A 24,966-nucleotide genomic window follows, 5' to 3' on the forward strand; every position below is an offset into this window, starting at 1 on the left:
GTAAAAGTGTGCAGGATATCCACACTGAAGAACACCATGAAATGACATGCAGAATAAATTCAAACAAATACCTGAATTTGCATAAGAAGGAAAGAGAGAGAGATTGAGAGAGAGCGAAGGAGAGAGAGAGATTGAGAGAGAGAGAGAGAGAGAGAGAGAGAGAGAGAGATGGAGAGAGAGAGAGAGAGAGAGAGAGAGAGATTGAGAGAGAGAGAGAGATTGAGAGAGAGATGGAGAGAGAGAGAGAGAGAGAGAGAGAGAGAGAGATTGAGAGAGAGATTGAGAGAGAGAGAGAAAGATGGAGAGAGAGAGAGAGAGAGACAGATTGAGAGAGAGAGAGAGAGAGAGAGAGAGAGAGAGATTGAGAGAGAGATAGAGAGAGAGAGAGAGAGAGAGAGAGAGAGAGAGAGAGAGAGAGAGAGAGAGAGAGAGAGAGAGAGAGAGAGAGAGAAATAATTTCTAACTCAACTAATTAAGAATAACTTTAAATTATTAACAGATCACCAAATATAGAGAATATTTCAGAAGTAAATCAAAGTATGCTTCATCCCTCTTAGGTCATATCCAACTCAACAGCAAACTCTAGATGTAACTTTATAAACGCATTTATTCAAATGTATGGATCACTAAAACACATTAATAAAATCAATTAACCCCGATTGCAAGAATAAAGCCAAGCCAAGCTTTCCTGTAGCTCAGTGGTAAGAGCATTTTGTTAACAACGCAAGGTTGGGTTCCAGTCCAGGGGATTGCAAATACTTATGTAAAATGTATAGGATAAAGCAATGTAAGTCGCTTTGGATAAAAGCGTCTGCCAAATGTCTAAATGTAAATTTAAATGTAAATGTAAGTCTCCCTCTAGTGACTTATCGACTTATAAAAAGAAAACAATAGGGTACACATCACAACTCATTCATTATGATGTTCGCACATCAAATGCAGAAATGCATTTCAAGTTAGTCGTAAAGGCAAAATTAACTATTCATAGCCTCAATTCAATACCAAAATACAAACTTTTATTTAAAAAAACTGTGAATAGAAATAGAATAGAAACAATAACGTTTAGAAATAAATCCAAAAGCTTTTTGCTGGAGAAACTAAACTAAATATTTATTAAGAAGCACCTTCAAACATTTTCGACGAAATCCAACTTTTTCAACAAACTATGAAAACTTTCAAAAAGTGCAGTGAAGAAAATCCCAACGTGCGCAGTATAACAGACAAACGACAGAATAAGAGAATCTTCAGCGCTCTGTCGCGACACTTGATTTTCACGCGTTTTTATGTCTGTGACGTTCTTCTATAATATGAACGTTAGACGTCGCCGCGTTCTTTTCACCGGCGTGTAGTTTGAAAACGCGCTCTCACCTGAGAACAAGGGAATCCCGATCCAAATCCGACAGAAAAGCGTAAAATCTCTCTTCATTTCCAGGTCTCCAGTCCTCCGGGGTTTTAGATCTTCTAACAAACTGCCTAGTTTTCTGGTGTCATTTAATAACGCGAGCAGAAGAACTTGAGCAGGATCAGGTGAAGCGCAGACGAGTCTCTCCAAAGAGGATGTGCCACAGGACGAGGGGAATAAAACGCTCGTTTTCCTGTTGAAAAGACAATCCTGAAGTTCTGAATGGATTTACAATCATTTCCTTTTCCTCTGACTCACTCATCTGCCTCCTTTCGTTTATAAACGCCCGTGTCCTCCGTGATAATGCAGTCTGAAGTGTCACATAGCGTGAAATGTGTCTAACCCCCTGCGCTGGAAACTTTAAACTGACACACAGCATGTGTCCACTGTAACGGGCATATGTTTTCTGTTAATAACTTCTGCTCCTACAGACGACATCCTTGGCTTTTCTGCGATGCCAAATGTCGCCCCGGGTTGTCTAAATATAAATGGTCCTTCTGATGAATCTACAGAAGGATGTTTGTTGTGATCAGAAAACACTGAACCCCCCCCCCCAAAAAAAATAGTATTGGTGTGAGATTGCAAGGTTGTGTTATTTCAGTATCTCAGATGTTTCTCCTCAAGTTGCTCGGAGAAATTGTTCGAATACATGTATGACGGTGTAAAATGAAGTAGATGAGGTCAAACAATCTTTGGGTTAGGGCTGTGCAATTCATCGAAAATTAATCGTGTCGTCAATTTTGGCCTTCTAAATTAATCGACGTAAAACAATTATTGTGCCGCATTCCATTTTGCATGATCTTCTCTTTTCTTGTGGCATAAATCCACCCTATTTATTTATATTTATATTACCCTTCATAGTGGGTTCAGCTCTGACATTTCTTTACATTTATTTTTCAGTTGGATTCACAGTTTAAAAGGCAAGTTTAAGTTTCTATGTTGTTTTAAAAGGTAATGAAATAATCGGGATTTCAATATTGGTTGAAATAATCGTGATCGTGATTTTAGTTTTAACCGAGCAGCGGGGGTGCATTTTCTGAGAAATTGATTTCTAAGCTCATTTTTTGACTTGATCTGTGTCTTCTTTTGAGAAATATATCCAAGAAGAAGAGGATTCAATTAGGTCTACACACTGAAATCTCAAAGTTATTGATAAAATAAAGAAGCCTCGACTAATCTTTTTCTGATGGGATTTGCCCTTGCGTGATATCCACTACACCCAATTATAAATCTATCAAACATGATAAATGGTAAGTGCTCAGTGTCGAACAGAGCACAGACTGTGAGCTCACATCCCATCTGAAAAATTTGAATGTAATACTCCCACCTTAAAGATCTGAAACACCACACAGGAGAGTTTTGGACTGAATTGCTTTAAATGATGTTTTAAAAATGAAAAGCATTTTGAAAGAGAGGAGACCATGTGAAACACTAATGAAATGAAACAGCAAACTGTGTGCTAAAATTCCAGCAATAGAGTCAGAATGTGTGTGTGTGTGTTATCCCAGGCATGCTTGGTGTTTGATTTGGCTCTTGAAACATTTATTAGTGTGAATGTTATGATGGGCGGGGGATTCTCAAGTCATAGTGTTACCTGGAGCATGTACAAACACTACACAACTTACAAATGAACTGATGTTTCACAGCCACCCATAAAACAACAATCAAATGCGTTTTCATGACTGACAGATGAGGGTTTGTATTTGTTTCATTTGCAGAACCTAAATGCCAATAATTATGTTGATACAACTGCTTGTTCTGGTTGGCTAATTTGCTTGGACAAGCGGCGACCAAGAGTTCAGATATTTCTTATAAAAGCACGAACAAAGAAAGCATGAACAAAATTACGCGAGGTAAAAGAAAATATGATCTTGACTACATGGAATAGGGCTTCGAAATTTGGTACTCTGAGGGGTCGCTGACTGTTCGTGTCCTTTATCTATTCACATACACAGGTGTAGAAACGTTAATTTGAAAGCATGCAAACCACTGACTGTAAAAACCATAACTTCAAATGATTAAATGATTAGTTTTTAATAGTAAACACTTGAAAACTGTGGAATAACACTAATGTAACTTTGTAAATTAAACTGCAACTAAAACAAAACAAATCCAAACTATATTATATATGATCGTCTTTTGTGTAGTTACCCTTTGTGGTATTTGTAGAAATGTACTTGTTAAGCTCTCACCCTGAAATGCATTTTAAACCAAAGTTATGGGGTTCGCATCTATTCTGACCTTTTTTTGCAGCTGCGGATTCTTAATTATTTAGTACAAATCATGCATTTCAAAACCTTTTGTAATACAATTTTTGTATTTTGTATTAATAGAAATTCATTTGTTGAGATGATTACATAAATATGAAACATTACCCAGGACAATTTCAGACTTTGCTGAATTACCCTAAACATACTCAACTATCAACAGAGCTTTTGTAAACCAATCAAAAACTATATATATTTTTGTAAAATTATAAGCAATACATTTCAATTTTTTTATATTGTTAATGTTATCAACATAATATTATTATTATTATTGTCATTAACGTTTCCCAGTGGTCCACATGAAAAGCGATGTGTTTCCTCTTGCACTGTTTCTTTATAGTCCAGCTCAAGGACAAGACCTTGAAGTGCCACGATTTCGTCTTGCACATCCTGGGGTCAGGAAACACATTACTCAGCTCTACCGCTCATCAGAAGGAAATGAGAGCATGTCACTCATCACCAGGAACTAAACAACACTGCCAACAACAAGGTACAACTCAATAAACCGCATGCATGTAATTACTAACATTTCAGTAATAATGACCGCTGTGTTGTGGAAAACGATTAGGTTTAACAGTAAAACATCAAGTTCAAGTAAGCGCTTCTAATTGGAGAAACACTTTCCTTGTCAGAGAAATGGCCTTGCTGTTCTACAGTCTGGCCATGAGACACCATTAGTGCAGTAATGAAAATTCAACTGTCAGTGACCCATGACAATAAATAATGGAGTGAATTTGTAGTGATTGTATGTGAAAGAATGCACTAGATATCTAGTATATGCATCTTGAGCACAAGTGGATAAAAACAGTAGAACACAGCAGTCGAGCTTTAAAAATGAAGATACTGGATGCTTCAACTGTGTGTCGAACGCTTTGGACAAAGCCAGAGGGCTGGAATGTTAACAGCCTGTTTAAATCGCCACAGTGTTTAAAGGCAACCTGACCCTGTGGAGGAGGGCTGAGGGCTGCTCCTATTTCCAGCAGCCAAAACAGCCCCAAATCCCTGGTCCCCAGATGACAATAAACTGGTTCGAGGGCATTCTGTTTGTGTGACCCCTTGCAGGGGGCAGGAGGAAAGAGGATGTTGATGCACTTGCCTGCTCCAACAGATAATGGCAGTCCCATCCTTACTGTTGTCTGTATCCGGGATGCCACCCCAGGTGCACCCATCACCCCCCCCCCCCCCCCCGTATTAGATACTCACACTTAAACTGTACAAGCTAATAGGTTATATAATCGAAATAAGTAATGTCATTACAGCCGGATGTTACAGGGCGGTGAGATTTATACGCTGTGCATCAAAAATAATATCTGGCTGCTGTACTCATGTGCCAGAACAGGGTGCTTGTTTTTGTCCAACAGAGGAAGGAAGAGTTAGAAATAAATCCAAACATCTTCCCGTCACTGAACCTTGACACAGTGATGGACAGGACGAACTTTTGCACATTTACTGACTGCAGAGAAATACGAATATGATCTACTGACATAGCAGGAATATAGAAATAAATGCTCTCTTTTCCAGTGATCATATGGGGAAATGATAGGACATACCGCCAGATACAGATTCATGTATTCATTGGATTTCATGAAAAACATCAGTAATTACTTTCTGTACATATATTACCTTAGGCAACAGTTAAAAGAATATTGAGTTATACGCATTTTACAGAATCTGCCAATAATCCATTAAAAAGAGAAGCGTGTGAATTAAAACATACAGTATTTTGAGTTTCTCTAGTGTTTCAAAAATACATGAGCTAGTTAGATAGGAATAAGGCGCAGCATTTCGGAAATGAAAATCACATGAAACGGTTAAGGCCAGGTTTGTTTTTCCGCTCAAAAATTTGAGCTTAAGGCTATATAACAATGTTTTTGTCATTAATCAATGTCAATTACCATGGTAAAATCAGATCATTGGGCATCTTCTGGCGTGAAAACGTTTGAGAATTTGTCTGTATTTGGTTTTGCCCGCCTGATGTCTCTAAACAATAATTTCATGACACAATGACTGATTACTGTCATTATATCTGCATGGCTCTAATAAAGCATGAGTGATAAATATTTTACAACACAGAATTCTCGAACACCGGATCAGTGAACATGGAACAAATTACTTGAGCGATTCATTTCAAAACTGCATCGGAAACTGTGCAGGGAAGTGAAGAATACAGATTGATTGGGCTTTTTGACCACGTTCACTGAGGCACGGGCTGAAGAAGGGGAACGCTTTTTCCCTTGGCCCATTAAAAAATAAAAACAGCAGCTCCATGTTATCTGCATTGTAAAATGAAACTGTGCCTTCCTCACAATCCAGAAAAACGCCAATCCTGCTGGGCGAGGTCATCACAGTCAGCGGTGTCCAGGGCTGGGTGCCCACGGAGTACTGGTTGCCATTCCGCAGCCGGAGGGTCCAGTAGCCGTTCTCGGGGCATAGTTTGACTCTGGCCTGACGGTTCGCCGATTCCAGAGCGACGCCTAAATCCCATTTACGATTGTTGCTCACATCCACTTCCCAATAATGGCTGCCTGACTGGAAGCCCTCAGTTGCCAGAATGTTAACACATTGGAGGAAGCGTTTGGCATTGGATGTGTAGATGGTCATATTGTCGCCCTCCACCACTTTGGTTTTGTTTCTGGAAAGCTGTAGGCTGGGGTGAGCTGTGTCCTCATCAAATATCAAAGGTGCTGGACCTGTGAACATATGACACGCTATCATGAATTGTGATTAGGGGTGGAAACGGACAACTGGCTCCTTTTTTGTAGAGTTTAACCCAATATGACAATCCTCTCATAATGTATGCAACTTCCTTTCTTCAGCTAAACACAAACGATTCGTTTTGTGTTCAAATGCTGTCATGTTATCATTTTATAAGAGCTCCAAAGAGCACAAAAGTAATCCAAATGACTCCAGTTGGTTAATAAATGTCGAGCATGTAGACTGTACATCATTCCGGTACTGATTTCCTTAGGACTTTGAAACCTGTTACCTGTCAGAGCCCTTTTTGAGCCTACACATGTTGGAACTAAAATGGCGGTAACTCATGAATTCTTTGGAATACAGATTTACGGTTGGTCTCCTTTGAAAAAAGAAAAGTAGCTGATTATTGCCCAAAAAAAATCAAACACACAAAAATTTTTTAAGGTATGTTTGTTTTTTTGTAAGAAATATATACTAAAAGTTTGTTTTTCGTTGATTAAAAAATACATTAAAAAAAAAAATACGGTCGCAAAAGGATAACAAAAAATCTAAGCACACTCTTTATAAAAAAGAATCAACTACTCTCCCTACATAAATTATTTAAAAAAAACACCAAAGAAGTCTGTTTTCTAGATGATATAAATTTTGTCATGATTCGATTAGAAATTACATGCAAAATATTGACGCAAACTTAGGTGTCCCGTATACGGAACGGGTGACAGTTCTATTATAAGAGTCGAGGAACAGGGAGAATTCGAACCAAATCACTAAATTTCTTACGATTACCTTTACGATATAAACAGATTTAATCCCAAAACAAACTGAAATACGAGGAATGAACAGTCAGATTAATTTGTCTTGACATCATTTACTGATGAGGGTGTAACCATACATTTTAATTAAAAAAAATGCATTGAAGGCCACTAACACTGCCATAATAACCCTGATAAAACATGAGCCCGCTGTGTCCTTGAACAAATCACCGAAGCCACTTTTGCTCCAGAGGGGCTACACATGCAGTTTCTGTCCTGTCAGCAAGACAAAAATACCATCTGCGATAATAGAAACCTTGAGGTGTTTTCTTCTTTCAAAATCACTTTGCAGTGAGCAGTATTATAGTATATAGTGTTTAGTGACCAAAGGGTAGACATTTACGGACAAATTACCTGGCTTTAAATGTTGAAACATCTTTCTCCAAATAGTGTACTGAAGAGGAGCGATGCGTTTGCTTCTAAACGCAGTGATGTTGATATGCAGCTCCTGTAGAGGCGGTCTGGAAATCATGGAGATATCGTAGGTAGAAAAATTTTCAATATGAAAAATGTTTTCTGGAGAAAAGCATTGAATATTTGAAATGCACAGAGGAAACAATGACCCTTCAAACTGCCAGTTAAAGCTTGGTAAAGCTTGGTGGTGCTGAATATGTTTATATCCATGCCTCGAGAATCATTTGTTCGCTCTACCTTACGTTACAGAGGGTATTAAGTATTGAGAAAACAATATAAAGAAACACTTCAGAAATAGTAGAAATTGCATTTATCAGGGCTCACTGAAGTAGTATAAAGAAAGAAAGAAATATGTGTGTGTATGTATGTATTTATAATTTTGCAAGTGTCCGATCCCGCACCCTGAAAGCCATACGTTTTCTGCGTTAACCAGCTACATTCACTGGCTGAATATATATTCTCACAGTTTGCCATCGTGTGTTAATGTTCTCCACTATCTGTGTTGAGTCACATTATAGGTGTAAATCACTCATTTGTGTATAGTGATAAGTGTCCCATCCAGAATGTCAATCACTTGGCCACCTACAATAACATGGAAGCCTTGATGTGCCTCCATCACGTCGTGCCTGGCGAAAGACATACGCATGTAATCGGTGGCATGGCGATGTTTGTCACTGAGTGAACGCATCCCCACACCAAGGTCTTTCTGAGCCCATAATTATCCCCAAACACCTCCAGAAAACTCCCTACGGCATTAAAAACGAAGAGTCGCCATGCAGCAGCTGATATTCAGGGCTGCAGGGGTAGCTCCATCGAGTTTATCTCAACAAAGTTGGGCCAACAATATGCAGGAGCTGCAGAATTTCCCCCGTGGCAGACTAAATTGTGTAGAATTTTCTCTTCTGGCATGGTAGCCAGAGGATTCCCCATAACATTCATTCCATTTATATAAACTAATCTTCTCCTGTCAAGTGGTTTGCCAGCTGATGTGCCTTGGGATAATAGGCTGTCATTAAAAACGCTAACAACCATCAGTGTATGACAACTTATTCATGAAAACACTTCAATAGCCTTCACTGAGTGTATTAAATCAGAGTATTTTATTTGTAAAATTAAAACTAAAACTAAGTTAGATTAAAAATTAAAATTTAATACAAAATTAGATTTTATATTAAATTATTATATAAAATTTGATATGTGAAATTAAACTGCGATGTACAAAAGCTTTTTGCATAGCGGTATGAACCATCAAAGGCAATAAGGTATAGGTAAGAGCGGTCCAAACCAACCTTACGAAAGTATGACTTACAGAAGGTATACTTTCGGGAAACACGTATAAACGATAAGGTACATCTTAAGTTATAATTTAAGAATGACGTAAAGAAGGTTTCGGGAAACGAAGCCCAAGGCAATTTACCAAGAGCAGTGCAAATTTGCACAGGGTTTAAGATGTGCACTTTTTGGAGCGTAAAATAATGCCGTAAACAGCGGTGCAATGACAAGCACAAACCTAGAAAACGAGTTGCATGTTTCATTTCAATACTCTCCTCCCATAAAGTTTGCATCAGAACAGGAAACTCCTACAAATTATGCAATAATGTCAGTCGCAAAAACAGCCGTGTCCATGCCTAATTTTCAGCGTTACTTTTCTCTGCGTGTCTTAAGTCAATACAGACAGTAGTTTTTTACACCAGAAGAGGCGTTTGCGCTGCTGCAAGCTGTCAGTAAATCTGGCCCATCGTGTGTTTCCTGGGCATCAAATCCATGACCTTTGCGATGCTGGTGCAATGACTTGAATTGGTTTGACCAACACTATTTCAAGGAACGTAGGAACATGTTCTCACCTTGAATTCAGTTCGGGAAGCTGTGGAGGAAGAAGACATGAAAGATGTTATTAGATGGACTCGATTATAAAAGCCATCTAGAAGGAGCAAGAACACAGCAGAAGTAAAGCATCTGTGTGATAATTAACAGCACATTCTGGAATCACCGTAGAAATCATTTCTCTACAGTTTTCTGTGAAATATAAATGAGACTCGGGCTGTAGTTCCATTGGCTAATAACTCATGCTGACAGACAGCACGCTAGTCTCTGGTGTAAAAATGACATTCATTTCTCAAATATTAGTTATGTGAAAAGTGTGCGTATTGCAGTGGCATTACAAATGGAAACAGTCGATCACCTCCACAAGCACAGACTGCTGTATGCTGCTGGCCGTCTGTTGTAGTGTGTTGATGTTCTGTTCCACATCCCTCATGGCCACCTGTAAGGTCTCCAGATGTCGCTCCAGACCCAGCAGCATTTCCTCCTGCTCTCTCTTCAACTCCTCCATCATGTTTTCCTCCTCAGCCCGAAGGAAGTTATGGAGAGCCTGGAAGTCACTGTGCACTCGGCTCTGCAGCTCAGCTCCGATTTTCTGGGGAAAAAGAAAAGATTAGAAATGATGCTAGAATGTTGTAGTTTGTCTTGTTTAAGGATGGACCTACTATTATTTTATCCATCTTTTCTCTGTCTCCACGGATCATCGTGACGTAAGCGTCTTTCACGGACCGCTGTGACTCCAGGCAGTCCTTTAGTTGTTTCTGAAAAAGATTAATTAGCATACACAGCGCTTAACAGTTATTATTTGGCACGCTTGGCTGCCTTGTGAAAATTAGTCCCCGTGCGAAAAAAACTTTTCATAAGGGCATGGCTTGAAGTGGCTTTTTGTGTCTTTAAATGTGGCAACAAAATGTTAACTAATCTATCAAATCTATTTAACGTGCAGTACCTTTTTCCCTCAGACCAATATCAGCTGATAGTCCAAAACTGGAAATTCAAGTCTTGTGATTTGTAAAATAAAAAGCCATGGGGTTTTACAGACTCTAATACATTACTTAAAACAGGAAAGAATATTGTATAACAAAGCGAACACATATATTGAAAAACAGAACTTTAATATCATGTAATGCTGACAATGTATGATCATTTTGGTACTTCCCTTTATTAAACACAACTTTCCTAAAGATGCCATTAGTCCAAAGTGAAGAAGATGAAAGTGAAAGTTAAATGTTATATCAAAAAAATGGACTAGTCACTAGAAACTGTAAGTGCAGAGTTGAGGAAAAAATCTAACTTACAGTACATACCTCCAGATACTTAACAGATCTTGAGCTGGAGCTGGCCCTGACCTTCTCCACTAAACCAGCTACTAGGTAGTTGGTGTGAACGCGTTTGCTGGGAAACTGTTTTCTGCATTGAGGACAAGACACAGGACTCCTGACAGTCCTCCAGTACGACGTGATGCATGTCCTGCAGAAGTGATGCATGCAGTCCAGCATCACGGGGTCTTTGAAGAGCTCAAAGCAGATGGCACATGTCAGATCTTCTCTCAGACTTGGTTTACTCTTGCTGGATGCCATCTTCAGCACATCTGCTGGAGTCTCTTTCACTTCCACTTCTGTCACTGTTCATGTAATGATTAAAGTTACCTTTGATTCCATCAGGGGGGCAATTACACAACACATGTACATCTTACATCTTTTGCAATCCTTTGATTTAAATTGTTAATAAAATCATGTTACAAAGAGAGATGTTATTAGTCATTAATCTACCATCGCAACAATTGTTTCCCCAGAAAGTAGCATTATTATTATAACTGTAAATCTTAAAAGGGTGTCATAAAGTTTAAAGAATCACTTATGACAATTTTAACTATTTTATCATAGACCCTATACTATGAGAAGTTATGAGATGTAATACCATATACTATTAGAATAATTCGTCCACGTACCATAAACACCACGTACACAATTTACTAACATACCGTGATATAACAACGGTAGTTGTTCAAAACATATTTGTACGTATCAATAGCACATAACACGGTATTGTTTGGAATTTTGTGACGAATATGCGGATTAGATTAAAAAATAAATGTGCAGTAACGTTCCCGAACTGAATGTTAACAGTTAGCTGTGTGTCACAACTTCAACTTAAAACTTCATTTTATAAAGACTTGATAAAATCACCAGAATCACAATGTTTTTTATTGTATGTAGTGAAACTTCACAAGCACAGCACTTGTTATGCCGTTTAACTGGGTAATTTATAGATTTATTTGAGTGTTTGTTCCGCTGTATCTGCCGTGTGAATGTAAACGTTAGCCAGCCGACGGTGTTAGCTACACAGCTAAAAACAACCACGGTACACGGAAATAAAGTTACCCAGAAGAAGAAAAAAATCTTAATATATCAATAAACAGTTTACCCTCTATGTGTGATTTTCTGTGAAGTCCCAGAGAGATGTCTGTCTAATCGACTGTTCTGCTTTCAGTATGAAACTCTCTCTCTCTCTCTCTCACTCACTCACTCACTCGACCTCCAGCACTGCAGTGTTCCCTGTGAACAGATGATGATACAGACAGACAGACAGAGTGAGTGAAAGAAAAACGAAACTCTCGAACATGCGCATTCACAGACATATTCATATATTCACGAATTCAAGTCATATTTATCATGTCGTTGTATTCCTTATTCTTTTTTTCTCTAAGGGAAACTTTGTCATTTATGAAGTTATGTTTTGAAAGAGGAAGAACTCGTTGATGGCCCAATGATGTCTACTGTTGTCCAATACTCTGTGTAAGATGTGTGTCTATGAAATCAAGGCTGGAAATGAAGAGAGGACTCACGGGACTAATTTCCAGTGTATATGCTATAGAGTTTCTCCTCCGCCTCAGATTAGACATGTACACTTTATACATAACTATGGGTTTTCTGCATCGTTGGTCACAAATATTATCCAAACTATCAGCCATTTGGAACACTGGTTGTTCTGTTGTAAGGCCATTATCCGTAATGGATGCGTGATTATAACTGCGTGATGATGTATATTTTATAAAGACCTTTTTGACTGTAATGGATGTTTGGCAAGAAGTGCAAAATTGGCATCGGTTCACCAGTTACGCACAAATGAAAAGTATTCATATCAGTCATTTCAGATCAGTAAATGCACATCACTGCATGAACACACTCAGATTTATCTATAGTGTCTCAGGTGTGGCTATAAGATCCGTGTGGCCGGGTCAGAACCTCGGCAGAGAAGCACCTGACTCATCCACCCACAAATCTATTGCTGTGAATCACAAAACCCAAAGGGCTTCGAGGACACTTCACTTAGCACCATACATTATGTCTGGCATTATTCGATTAGCATAATCAATCCAAAGCTTGACTTTCATTAGTCTAAGGTTTTGAGATGTTTATAATACTTAGATATGTGCAAACCGGGAAATGAAGCCGTATGCACTTCTTAAGCAGAGACACGCATGCCAACTCAATTGAACTGTGACACAGCACGCGACCCATTACGATGACAGTCGTCCCTCATTAATTTAGGATGCGTTATTGAAAAGCGTTACATCGACTGGACACACGCGGTTCCTCCCACACCCTGCGCGCATTCAGCAGATCCACTCCTGCAACCCCGAAGTTCAGTTGCCTGCATGACATCTAGCTGATGGGCTGCGTTTAAAAAAGAAAAATACATTTTTTCTGTGCTTTTCCTATACGTGCGGGTGCATACTTGCGTTTGAGGATGAACGCTGATTTTGGACGCTTGAACCTGTCGCGTGGACGCGAGAACTTTACAGCGAGCGCTGCGCTATCGTCTCGTCTGTTAAACATGAACACACGCATGTAAGGTGAGTACTTTAGGTGATTAAAAACAACCAAAATATGGATATATAATACATGTGACAGGTGGGGACTGTAGGGGACCGTTTCAGTTCTTGAAGACTGCACACACGGTCGCATTTTAATTTAAACATACAAAGAAGCTATATATTTCTACAAAGATTATATAATACACCATGCAGCCTATCAATATCTTCTTATCTAAAAACATTAGTTTGCATGGAAATTATAAACATTTACTGGCTATATGCTAAATTAAAATGAGTGAAAATATTATAACCTATTATTGTTTCTAAGTGTCATTAGGAAGTATTAGTAAGACATTTCAAAGACATGATTAGTTAAAAGTAATCATGTATTCACTTAATTTACTCATGATTAACTTGTTACAATTTGTTGTGTTGGATTAGTTGGATTACTGTTACTAAAAATGAATGTTTTTGAAGTCTATATAGCTGTCAATTAATCCTCCTGCCATTCTAATTAAAAAGCAGTGGGGTGTGGTCAATTAAATTTACAAAATATGAATCAAAAAGGAGTCAGACCCTAGATTCAGAATTTTGCTAAACCTTGGTCAGCAACAGGCTGTGGATTATTTGTTCAAGCAACATGCTGTGTGTTTTTCCGATATCAGAACGTTGCCTGTTCATTTCATATAGACTTTAACAGGGTGCAGTTTCCACTGCAAAGCTGCTTTGTGCGGTCATGGTGATGAATTCATCGCACTGTTTTTAGTCTCTGCTGCATGAGCATCTGGTTCACCGATTTCTACCGAAGCAATGTCTCCACGATGATTAACCGGGCTCTCTGTGAGCTCTCCATGTGGAGGAGCTCCATCACCCAGCAGAACATCACAATGCCTGAGAGCTGAATCATCTGAGGGAGGCAATCAACAGCCTCTGCATTCTGTTTTAAGTTAATTCCTCTTCACACACACACACACACAGACGCACAGGGAGGGAGCGGAGGGAAATGACAAAAAGCGGTGGCAATTTTGCACTAAAGTGGTTTCCATGTTATCATCTCAGGATGCAATTTTCCAGTTTCTATTCAGTCTCAGGGTGACGAAATAGCTTCTAGAACATGAATCATCAATGCAAATAGGCATTTAGTATTATTAGAAACAAGTGAATGGACAATCATATGTGTTTGGACAATCATAATCCAGAGGCGGTCTTGAAAATCAAAAGAAAAGGTCTTTAAAGAGATATGACCTTTCAATGAATAAAGTCCGTCATCCATATGTCTCAGGAGGACACTAGTGCACTAGTGAATAGACCAGATTAACAGAAATGTCACAGCACATAAGAACAGTGTCTTAGTTTGACAGTTGACATTGAAGAATTGATCTACAATAAAAACAACACTACAACATTATACACACTTCAAAATAAAATTCTATTTTTATAAATCCCTGCCCTCATAATCTTTAGTTAAAATCTGAAAATGCACTTCGGTCCTGTAGTGACTATCCAACTTAGAAAGTTAGACGGCTTGGGCGGAGCATCCGTTAACTCCTCCCTTTTAATGGTCAGTCTGAGTCTCCTGCCACGTCAAAATACGGCAGTAAAAACGATTGTTACTTCCAATTCACCATGACTTTAGGACAGTTGCCAATTTAGCAATTCAGTTGTTAGAATTAGCAGCTTGTCACACTACCTTGGCAGCATTATTTAACAAGTTTAGTTTTTTTTATTTGGCCACTTCAAGTAACTTTTGAAAAGTGACCTCAAATGGTGCTCACGTGGTAAAGTGACGACATGTCCATACCCTCTATAGTCAGTTTAACTGCATACTGAGTGTTCAGTCCATTCTCTTGTCACCGTTCTATGATCATTGCCTGTTTTATTACTGTTTGTTGGATTACCCTTTTGTCTTGTTTGCCAGTTTGAACTGCTTATCTGGACTCATGACCTCTGCCTTATTTTTTATGTTCCTTTTGCCTGCCGTTTTTGGATTGTTGTTAAATAAACTTCTGCACTTGGATTCCTACACTTCAGTGTCATGCTCATTACAGTGACACACCACCTGCAGAATTGCAAAGTTACGTAACAATATCATTACGCAAAGAAATCACAACGTAATTTAGCAACTTATAGCATCAAATTTTCCTAAAAATGAGTTTGGCAACAGTGCTTTAGAGTCTGAAGAACCTTTCTGTTTCTTAAAAGTTATTTGTGGTGAGGTTCTTCAGATAATGAGAAGATAAGAAAGAGATGGTTCTTTAAAGAACCTTTGACTGAACGGTTCGTTGTGTAACCAAAAATGGTTCTTCTAGTTCAGTTAGCTTGTCATGTGGGACAGATCATGAAAGCATCCTTAACTAGGGTCGGGAGAGATAGGGTTTGCAATATGAGGGATGACACAACAACAATAAGAAATCTGTTTTATAAAAAAATTTCTGGATTCTGTGTTTTCCGTCTTTTACTGTACAATAGTAATATATTTGCACACATGAACAAGATACTTCAATATACTACAGTGTTCACGTATAAACTATATTAAAAAACCTGCAGTATATACGTTGAACCATATAGGGGAATTTTTTTTTTTTATAATAAGATAATTTTTTTATTTTATTCTACTAGCACATTTACTAAAGTAAATAATATACTCAATGGTTGATCCTAAACCAAAACCAAGAGGGATAGTGTGGTAAAATGTGGGTGTGTTTTTCTTTTGACGGGTAGCGTGAAGGATGTTTGACAGTAGCTTTTCTCACATGAAACAGAAACCCTGCGTTCCAATTTGCCAACTTATACTAGCTTATAAGTAGGTACTGTTTTTGTGTTGGAATAGTAGGTACTTTTGAGTGCATGGCAAAAGAGATTGCACACACTGGGACATACTTACAGGAAGCGGCAGTTGTTGCCTAGACAACATTTTGGCCAATAACTGTCACACACATCAAAATACAGTTCATCTTTCCACTAAGTTACTTATTCATTCATTATTTTGTATGTAATGTTTACTGTATACTTACGCTTGTTAATTTAGTTACGCATCAGTTAAATTATTTATTAATGCAGTGGAGGGTCACTAAACTCCGTTTTCTCGCGGTGGGTTGTAGGTAATATCTGCCGTTAGAGAGTGCATCGATCTTTGGAATACTATTTTCAACATACTTAGATTTGGGACAAACTAGTTCTACTTTTGAAAACTGTAAGGGCGGGATGTAAGCTGATTGGAACGCAGGGACACAGTTTCAACAGTACACATTCGTGTACAAAATTACAGGAGACCCACAGGGAAAATAGGGCAAATAGTGCGCAGGGCAAATAGGGCACCCCTCTGTTATAAATCGTTTAAAATCTTTCAATAACTAACATAACACCATTTTCATGTCAAATTCTTAAATCTTAAAGATGCCGTTTAATGCAGCTCATGAATCCATCAATAAAAAAATTGCCAGAGATATCAACGTCAGACATGAAATAACTTACATCTAAACGCGGTTTGAAAAAGCACGAGCAGTTGTCCCTCCACGCATCCCGTAGTTCGGTTTAAACGTTTTTTAACTTTGTTTATTAGTTAGCAGAATGTTTTTATTTACATGGATGTATTTAAAAGTGTTTGCATATTATTTACAAGAACCGCTTATGGTCACAGAACGGGAAATAGTATAAATAACTCTATATTACTTGTTTTTATTCAGAATTGTCTGCAAAACACTTTTCATTCAACGTTTTTTATAAAAGTAAAAAAGTGTTACAACAACAACAACAACAACAACAACAGATCGTAGACTATGGATCTACCTGTCGATGAAACGATCCGTCGTCTTCAGTAAGCGTACAGACTTATAGGCGCGAGCGTTAAATGGAAAACCTGGTTTGGAGTTTGCGGCTCCACTTTGGCTACCGTTCAATTTCGCCTACCGAAGGGTGCAAGCCTGCCAGTGAGGGTAAAGGGGCAAGGGCTCAACTCACAGAACCATCCCGTGAACGCGTTCCAGCTCCAGTCGGTCCGGGAGTTACAAACGAGAAATGAATGAAAACGGGAGTTTCACGGGAGAAATAAAAAACGGGAGGGTAGCGTGAAATGGGTGTGTTGACAGGTATTTGTTATTCATGCACAACTTGATTTTTTTTTGCTGTTTGGTGCTTCATTCTGGTTAAGAAATAATACATTTGCCAGATTCTGTTTTCATTCATATATTCGTTATAGTGCGAAATCTGTTTTATTTTGGATTCCGCGATTCAATCAGATGGACCTAAATATGGAGTATTTTTACAATTTTGCCCAAGACAGCCAACGTTTTTTTCCTACATTTAAACATCCTGATGTTGTATTTTAAACTGCACAACAACATCAGTACATTGAAACCCAAGCATGCTTTTCTACATTCAAACATGCTCATTTGCTGTACTTTGAAACAAAAAAATGAAATTCTGTGAAACAACATGAACCTACACAGGCGCTGTTCTCCACTGCGCTATGCTCCTCCCTTGTGTCTGTACTTTTGTAATGTTGCTCCTATCCGTGTGAGCAAAATGTCAGAAATGAAAGTAATTAAAGTTCTCATCCGTCATCGTCGAGTTCACCGCGGAGAGACTGACGTCACGTGACTCCTGCTCTGCGCTGCCGCAGCTCGATCGTGCTGACAGTAACAGGCGCGCGTCACTTCATAACTGTTGGGTCCATTCCCGACTGAACTAAATTTATTCTAGAGATTATTTTTCACACTATACTGCTTGAACAAATTACATCGAGGACTGTGTTCGGCCCGTGGGCCGCCAATGAATAGCCCGGTTCTATGGCATCGCTGTGAAGAACCTTTTAAGCACCTCTATTTTTAAGTGCGTTGGAAGCCTGGCCGTTTGGAGGGGGTCATGTTTTTTAAAACATGAATGTTGATTGGAATGATTATTTTTACATAAATTTACATTATAATAAACACCATAAAATCTTTTGATTTCATGGAGACTTGAAGGACACACCTCCAAAGCTGTAGCTTGTGTGTACTTACTCTCAACTCAACTCAACTTTATTTATATAGCGCTTTTTACAATTTTCATTGTTACAAAGCAGCTGTACATGAGACACATTTAATACAAGTATGAATTCTAAAGCAGCCCCCCCGGCCAGGCAGATAGTGCAAAACAATATGCAAACGGTGGTGAGGAACCCAAAACTCCCATCGAGAAAAAAAACCTCAGGGGAACCCAGGCCCAACCAGGGGATTCCAGTTCCCCTCTGGCAAAAGCTGCTGCCTCTGCACAAGCTCAACAGTGCTTGCACAACAAGGCTTAGTAAAAATATAAAAATTAAGGATTAAAGATTATCATTAACAATCTAATAGCATTTGAAATGTTGTAGGAAAAACAAAGTTGGCGCGTCCTTTATCCAGCTCTATCCTCTTAGCACTTGTCAGGTCACCGCTTTCCATTCTCAGCTCTGCCATCAGGTCTGGGCATGAACTGCATCCTGCGGTAACCTTGGAACAAAGAGACAAGACTGGCTGAGAGTAGAGTACTGTTCTGCACTCTTTGATGCAACAAGTGCATCATTTGTTGTTGGATGTGTTCCTGGTTCCGGTTGATCTAGATAATGCAGCCTAAATCCTCTGAGGATTAATATTATGGAGGTGTAGTGTATGCAAGATTAAAAAGATGAGTCTTTAGTCTAGATTTAAACTGACAGAGTGTGTCTGCCTCCCGGACCGTGCAGGGAAGAATATTCCAAAGTTTAGGCGCTAGATAAGAAAACGATCTACCACCTGCACTTGATTTTGAAATTCTAGGTATTACCAACTGACAGGACCCCTTAGAGCGTAATGTACGTGGAGGTCTGTAATACAATAGAAGTTCATTCAAATACTTACCAACAAATGAAGGCAATACTTTCCCCCCCAAACTATAGAAATATACCCAATGGCCAACAGCAACAGAACAACTTGGTTAACTTTTAAATTCAGTGCACCCTGAAGGATGAAGTGTAGGGCCCAGTCCTCTCTTGTGGAGAAAAGCTCACATTTATCCTATGGATTGTTTTCAGTTTCTAAATGACCTAAGATGTCGACCTCTTTATTGGCAATTTTCCTTTGCCCCTGGGTGAAAAGCCGCCCATACAGTTCATGTCATATAATCAGTTTAAATGGCAATACAGTCACTTCCAAATGCGCTTATGAGCCCAATGGTTTTTAGAATTATAGCTTTGCGTTGTCTTGCATTGTGTCGCCTGTGAATTGGTTTTTAATGAAGCAAAATCCATCTCATATGAGCGGGAAAGAGCATCCTCGACCATTAATTAAATATAGTTCAATGTTCCAGCAGCGAAATGATGATGGTGAAGCATTAAAAGGGTATTACAATGAGCATTTCCTTTTTAATTACTTTAATTAGACATGACAACAAATAATTAAGATGGCGTTTGTGTAAGCGCTGTAAATGTTATCTTGGTTGAAAAGATATTCACAACTCTACCGTATAAAGGTACATTTTTAAGATAATCATATCATTGTCTAACACTTTAATTATGTTGTGTGCCTTACTGTGTTGTAATGATAAACTATGATGTGCTTCTGTCTGTACAGTATATAATTACATGTGTGTGTCTCCTGCAGCGTGTGCCGTCTCAGCATTACTCAATTTCACTCAGACAGAAAGCACAATTACAGTCTGAAAGAAAAAACATCATTCAGTTATTGTGTAAGGAAGCCTCCGTGCTGAGTCTCCATCCTTTCAAAAAATATATACGCTTTAAACTCACCATGCAATCAAATTCTAAGTGTTTTACACAGTGTTGCAGTGATTATTTTAAATGATTTATCGGTGCAGAGCTTTTTTTTATTATTCATATGCACTTGTAATCTTTATTTAAGAGGTTGAGCTTCTCTCCGCCTCTCAACAACAACTCTTCACCACATGACGTCAGCAAAAAAAGAGGTTGGATTATACTGACTGTCCAATGGACAGGTATTTTTGGCCCTCAATGGCCCTAGCAGAGCCATTGATAGAGAGAGTTGCGTCTTCTACGTTGACTCCAATGGAACAGTTTTTTCATAGCTTCAATAGTTCCCGGAAGTTACAAATTACACATGGAGCTGTGACTAAACAGACCAACTGAGTTAAACTTTTAACCCATTTAAAGACGGGAGCCATAAAAAAAAGAAAGCATTTAAATATAAAACATAACTTCCTGGAACTATCTGATGGCTCCATGAATCACGTGACGCTCCAACGTTTTGGACATCCATTGGCAGAAAACTCTCTATCAATGGCTCTGCCTTCCAGGCGCAATTTACAATAAACCAGTCAAAAAAAATCACTCAGATTCAGTTTCACTCGGATACACGTCACGATACGGAAAAGTCAATCGCAACTTCCGTTTCATGGTGACTTTTAAAATGTTCTGAATAAAATAGATAAAGATCGTAGGGGCGATATATGTCCAAATATATTTTAGATCCATTTCGAATGTATTTTACAGGTTAACATATACAGTACACGGTAAAAAAAAACATCTTCGTAATTTGATCGTTTTTACCGTTATTTAAAAGAATGTGAAAAAATCTGTAACAACATCATAATATTCTGTAGAATTTCAGTTTTTACATTATTATTATAAATGAATTGTAAAATTCTGTACAATTGCATTTTTTTAAGGTGTTTTCCCTAAACTGTATTTGGACGCTCAGGGGATGTTTTTGATACTGTATATTAGTGCATTTGAATATATTGAATATAATGTTCAGTAAAGCAGAATCATCATTGCAGTCTATAATGTAAATATACTAGCAATATCCTTTGGATCATTTTAAATACTGTAAATATATTAATATATAACATACAATGGCACTGTATATGGAGGAGATAATAACACTGCCACTGTTGCCTGTGGTTTACAGGCAAATATATTAAGGCGAAACAAATTGGTTCTTTCGACAAAACGGCTCAATTAACTTAAAGGAACAGTTCACCCAAAAATGAAGATTTTCCCAATCCGCTTATCTGTCCTAAATAGTATTCGGAAATAGAATCAGTATGTCCCAAATCGTATTATGTTGAAAAGAGTATTCCAAAGATTCCTGGATGCTTCCGGTAGTAATTGGAAGTGCAGAATGATGCACAGTCTAACGGCTAATATTACCCACAACTCATCGCGAGTAGTTAGAGTTTAGTGAGCCTCCACTGAATTAATAAAATTAAATAACTTATGCGTCATTAAATGAGTTAATATCACTGTAGAGTTAATATTACATATGAAACAATGAATGAAAAAATACTTTAATGGAAAGAAGAGCTGTATTTTGGTGTTGTCTATGCAACAACGGCCTCTTTAGTTTCCTGTTAGCATGTCTCAGTGCTTGCATTTTGTTTTGCTACACACTGTAATGTACATACTTTTCCATAACAAAAGCAGTACATCATTTTAGTGAATAGTACAATAGGCGAATTGGGACGAGGCATCCGTCTTCATTTACTCATCATCAAGTTGTTCCAAATCTGTATCAATGTCTTTGTTCTGATGAACACAAACAGAGCTATTTGGAAGAATGCTTGTAACAAAACAGTTCTTGGCCACTACCATAGTAGGAAAATTTATTTAAGAATTTCTTTATTTCGTTTCACACAAAAGAAGATATTTTGAAGAATGTAGGAATGCAAACTGTTTTGAGACACTTTTGACTACCATTGTCATTTTTAGAATATTTATTTTTGGGTGAACTATTCATTTAAGACATTGAACCGCTATAGTTTTCCATATTTTTTTTAGAGGCTGTATATAATATGTTCACATTTTCTCTTCTTTTCAGAAGTTTCTTGTTGTTTCTTCTTTGGACACACTGAAGGTATCCTGCTCGATATGGGCCAGTCAGATATAGCCAACGTGACAGATGATGTGGTTCACGGTGAAAACCAAGACTCCGCCTGGCATGAAGGTAACGCTAGCAATGACAGCGTGAATCCTTACAAGCCCACCTTTGTGGATGACATCACCAAACACCTGGGCGTTCAAATTTCTCTTATATTAGCCTATTCCCTTATCATCCTGCTGGGACTTGTGGGGAACAGCCTGGTCATTTACATGATCATTCTGTACAGAAACATGCGCACGGTCACCAACTACTTCATCGCGAACCTGGCCCTGGCCGACCTGATGGTGGACACTGTGTGTTTACCTTTCACACTGGTCTACACACTGATTGATGAATGGAAGTTTGGAAAAGTGATGTGTCATATGGTGCCTTACAGCCAAGCTCTCAGCGTACACGTCTCCATTCTCACGTTGACGGTCATTGCTTTAGAGCGCTACAGATGTATAGTCTTTCATCTTGGCCAGCGGCTCAACAGATGCACTAGTTTCGTCATTATCGGTCTGACTTGGGCCTTCGCCGCCATACTGGCCGGACCTTTGGCGATTTTCCGGGAGTATCGGCAAGAGGAGATTCCGTACATTGACTGGCGCATCGCAGTTTGCTCTGAGAAATGGCCCAATGGCACCAATCGGGACGCCGTCATCTACACTCTGTCGATGCTTGTCCTGCAGTACGTGGTACCGCTGACCATCATTAGCTATGCTTACGTGTGCATCTGGGTCAAGCTGAAAAACCACGTCAACCCGTCCAACCGCAACGACAGCTTTGTCCGCCGCAAGAAAACCACCAAGATGCTGGCTCTGGTGGTTGTCGTCTTTGCAGTTTGCTGGCTTCCATTCCACCTGTTCCAGCTGACCAGTGATCTCGACTTGATTCTGAAGTTCAAAGAGTACAAGCTCATTTATACCTTGTTTCACATCGTGGCAATGTGCTCAACGTTCGTCAACCCTCTACTCTACGGCTGGATGAACCAGAACTACAGGAATGGCTTCCTCATGTTCTTCCGCTGTGAGCACAAGCCAGACACCATCTACCCCGACGGCTCCTTCAGGACTCGTTCTTGGAGACGGGTGATTGTCACCGGGCACAATGACGGTCAGGTTGCCGCTGCTGTCTGATCACAAATCCTGCGTTCCATTTCAAAGGCCTCATCTCCATGCCGTAAGCCCTTCAAAGGATTTACCCTGCGGAGTGAGTAGGGGACCTACTGTTTCTTGAAGTGCCCTTCTGCATCATCATCCCATGCCCATAAAAGGGCGCTGTTGCAACGCAAAAATTCATGGGATTGCAAAGTGTCTATCAGTTTTACCCTCCAAAATCCTTCATTCTGAAGGGCCATTTGAAGTGACTAGTTATGAGCTCTTCGGTTTGGAACGCCCTTCAATATGGCGGCCATGATTGTTTTCACTCCAAAGTGCTCTTCGGAGGGCGATATGTCCCATTTGGAACGCACATAAAGATTGAGGCTGTTAGCCTCTGATGGGCAACTAATGGGCATTCAAGCACATTATATGAATGGCAGATTCTCATAGTAAACTTCAAAATGCTTGATGGTTGGGTAAAATATGGACAAGGCCAGTTGTTGGTTTAAACTAGCCTGTAAATGTCCATGATTTTGGGTTGAAAAAACTTGGTATAGTTATTTTAAAGTCAACGATTGCCTTTGTCTGTATTTTACCCAACCGTTGGTAGAAACAACTCAATATTATTTCAAGTTAGGATGTTTTGCCACTAAATGTTTTTTCGAGGCCTTAATCGATTAGCAAGAGGCACGATTTCCTCTTTGGTTTTGGCAACTTTGACTTTTTGGTTTATCATTGTCTGTTGTGCATTTATACTGTAATGTAATCCGTCAGATCTGATATTGACATGTTAGGTGGCTCATTCAGTAATTCAGCTATACAATAAATGTACGTACTATTCCATACATGCACACTGCAGGAAAAGTATTAGTAGTATTCTGTACTCATGTCCATGGTTATGCCAACGCTTGACATTCAAGAGTCTTTGAGTTATTGTAAATAAATAATTAATGTGATGTGTCCAAAGTGAAAATGTCTTGCATGATTCGTACTGTGTAAACCGACATGTATATAATGTAAATGCATTATGGTACTGATTGTATTAATTGTATAGTAAATTATGAAAACTATAATGTACTTTGTTTGATGTATGTATATGTGGCATATTTAATATTTATGATGTGCACTTGTGAGATAAAATAAAAGGTTGGCAATTCTTTTTGTTCATTTTGTTTATTTAAATATTTTGGTTTCTTATTGAAGCTACTATTAATAGAGATGTTATTGTGAAGATAAAGTCCATTTTGATGTGTAAAATTACCTGCTTTACAGAAACATTTGGCTAAAGTGGTTATAAGCACAGAACAATAGCTTCCATAGTGCTGTTGTTGCATTATTCATTGCCAGTGCAACTGAATGTTTTTATGCCGTAATCACTTTGTATTCTTCGTGTTGCAAACAGGGTTTAGAAAGTATAGAAACTGTAAATGTAATGTGGCGCAAACATCTAGAAGGGATGAAGCCAACATTTAAACATATGATACATATATGTTCACATTCTGATAAAATTGCATCTGTCCTTACCAAAAGGTTATTTATTTACTGTAAAAATTATGTGTTGACTTAACTTAAAATATATGTAAATCTCAAATTTCTTTATACATCATATAAACATCTATATAAAGGCCCCCAAAGTGCTTATTATTTAAAAAAATGCATCAATAATGAAACGTTTTGGGCGCATGGGCTTATGGGTATTCCTCACAGCATTTGCACTGATAAAATTATGTTAATTGCGCTGGAAATGTATGTTATGTTCACTTAATTTTAAATGTAGTGCGCATAACTCAAATTTTACC

General features: G+C 38.5%; 3 protein-coding genes across 8 annotated transcripts in view; 1 reads left to right on the forward strand and 2 right to left on the reverse strand.

Annotated features, from left to right (window-relative positions):
- flt4 (fms related receptor tyrosine kinase 4) overlaps positions 1 to 1,810 on the reverse strand; it is a 34,910-nt gene extending 33,100 nt beyond the window's left edge. For 2 of the 5 annotated variants that reach the window (XM_056769893.1, XM_056769891.1), the window contains exon 1: positions 1,369 to 1,809. In XM_056769893.1, coding sequence (XP_056625871.1) covers positions 1,369 to 1,426 — 58 coding nt within the window. In that variant the 5' untranslated portion in view covers positions 1,427 to 1,809. Of the gene's footprint in view, positions 1 to 1,368 lie in introns of all 5 variants that reach the window. The other 3 variants (XM_056769895.1, XM_056769894.1, XM_056769896.1) reach the window with 2 other exon arrangements.
- A 3,411-nt stretch (positions 1,811 to 5,221) lies between these two features.
- On the reverse strand, positions 5,222 to 17,695 carry trim105 (tripartite motif containing 105). Of its 2 annotated transcripts, none has more exons than XM_056770001.1 (8): positions 17,678 to 17,695; positions 11,841 to 11,971; positions 10,721 to 11,037; positions 10,079 to 10,174; positions 9,775 to 10,008; positions 9,437 to 9,456; positions 7,533 to 7,639; positions 5,222 to 6,359 (listed from the first exon to the last, which is right to left on the reverse strand). In XM_056770001.1, the coding sequence occupies exons 3-8, from the start codon at positions 10,991 to 10,993 to the stop codon at positions 5,797 to 5,799; spliced, it is 1,293 nt and encodes a 430-aa protein (XP_056625979.1). In that variant the 5' UTR covers positions 10,994 to 11,037; positions 11,841 to 11,971; positions 17,678 to 17,695; the 3' UTR covers positions 5,222 to 5,796. The 2 variants fall into 2 exon arrangements, with proteins under 2 accessions (XP_056625979.1, XP_056625978.1); XM_056770000.1 differs by lacking the exon at positions 17,678 to 17,695 and adding an exon at positions 17,023 to 17,103.
- npy7r (neuropeptide Y receptor Y7) lies at positions 13,062 to 24,105 on the forward strand. The gene is made up of 2 exons (XM_056770002.1): positions 13,062 to 13,272; positions 22,023 to 24,105. The coding sequence occupies exon 2, from the start codon at positions 22,073 to 22,075 to the stop codon at positions 23,201 to 23,203; it is 1,131 nt and encodes a 376-aa protein (XP_056625980.1). The 5' UTR covers positions 13,062 to 13,272; positions 22,023 to 22,072; the 3' UTR covers positions 23,204 to 24,105.
- The last annotated feature ends 861 nt before the right edge of the window (positions 24,106 to 24,966 follow it).

This window comes from Triplophysa dalaica, chromosome 16, assembly GCF_015846415.1.
Source record: "Triplophysa dalaica isolate WHDGS20190420 chromosome 16, ASM1584641v1, whole genome shotgun sequence".
Lineage (NCBI taxonomy): Eukaryota > Metazoa > Chordata > Actinopteri > Cypriniformes > Nemacheilidae > Triplophysa > Triplophysa dalaica.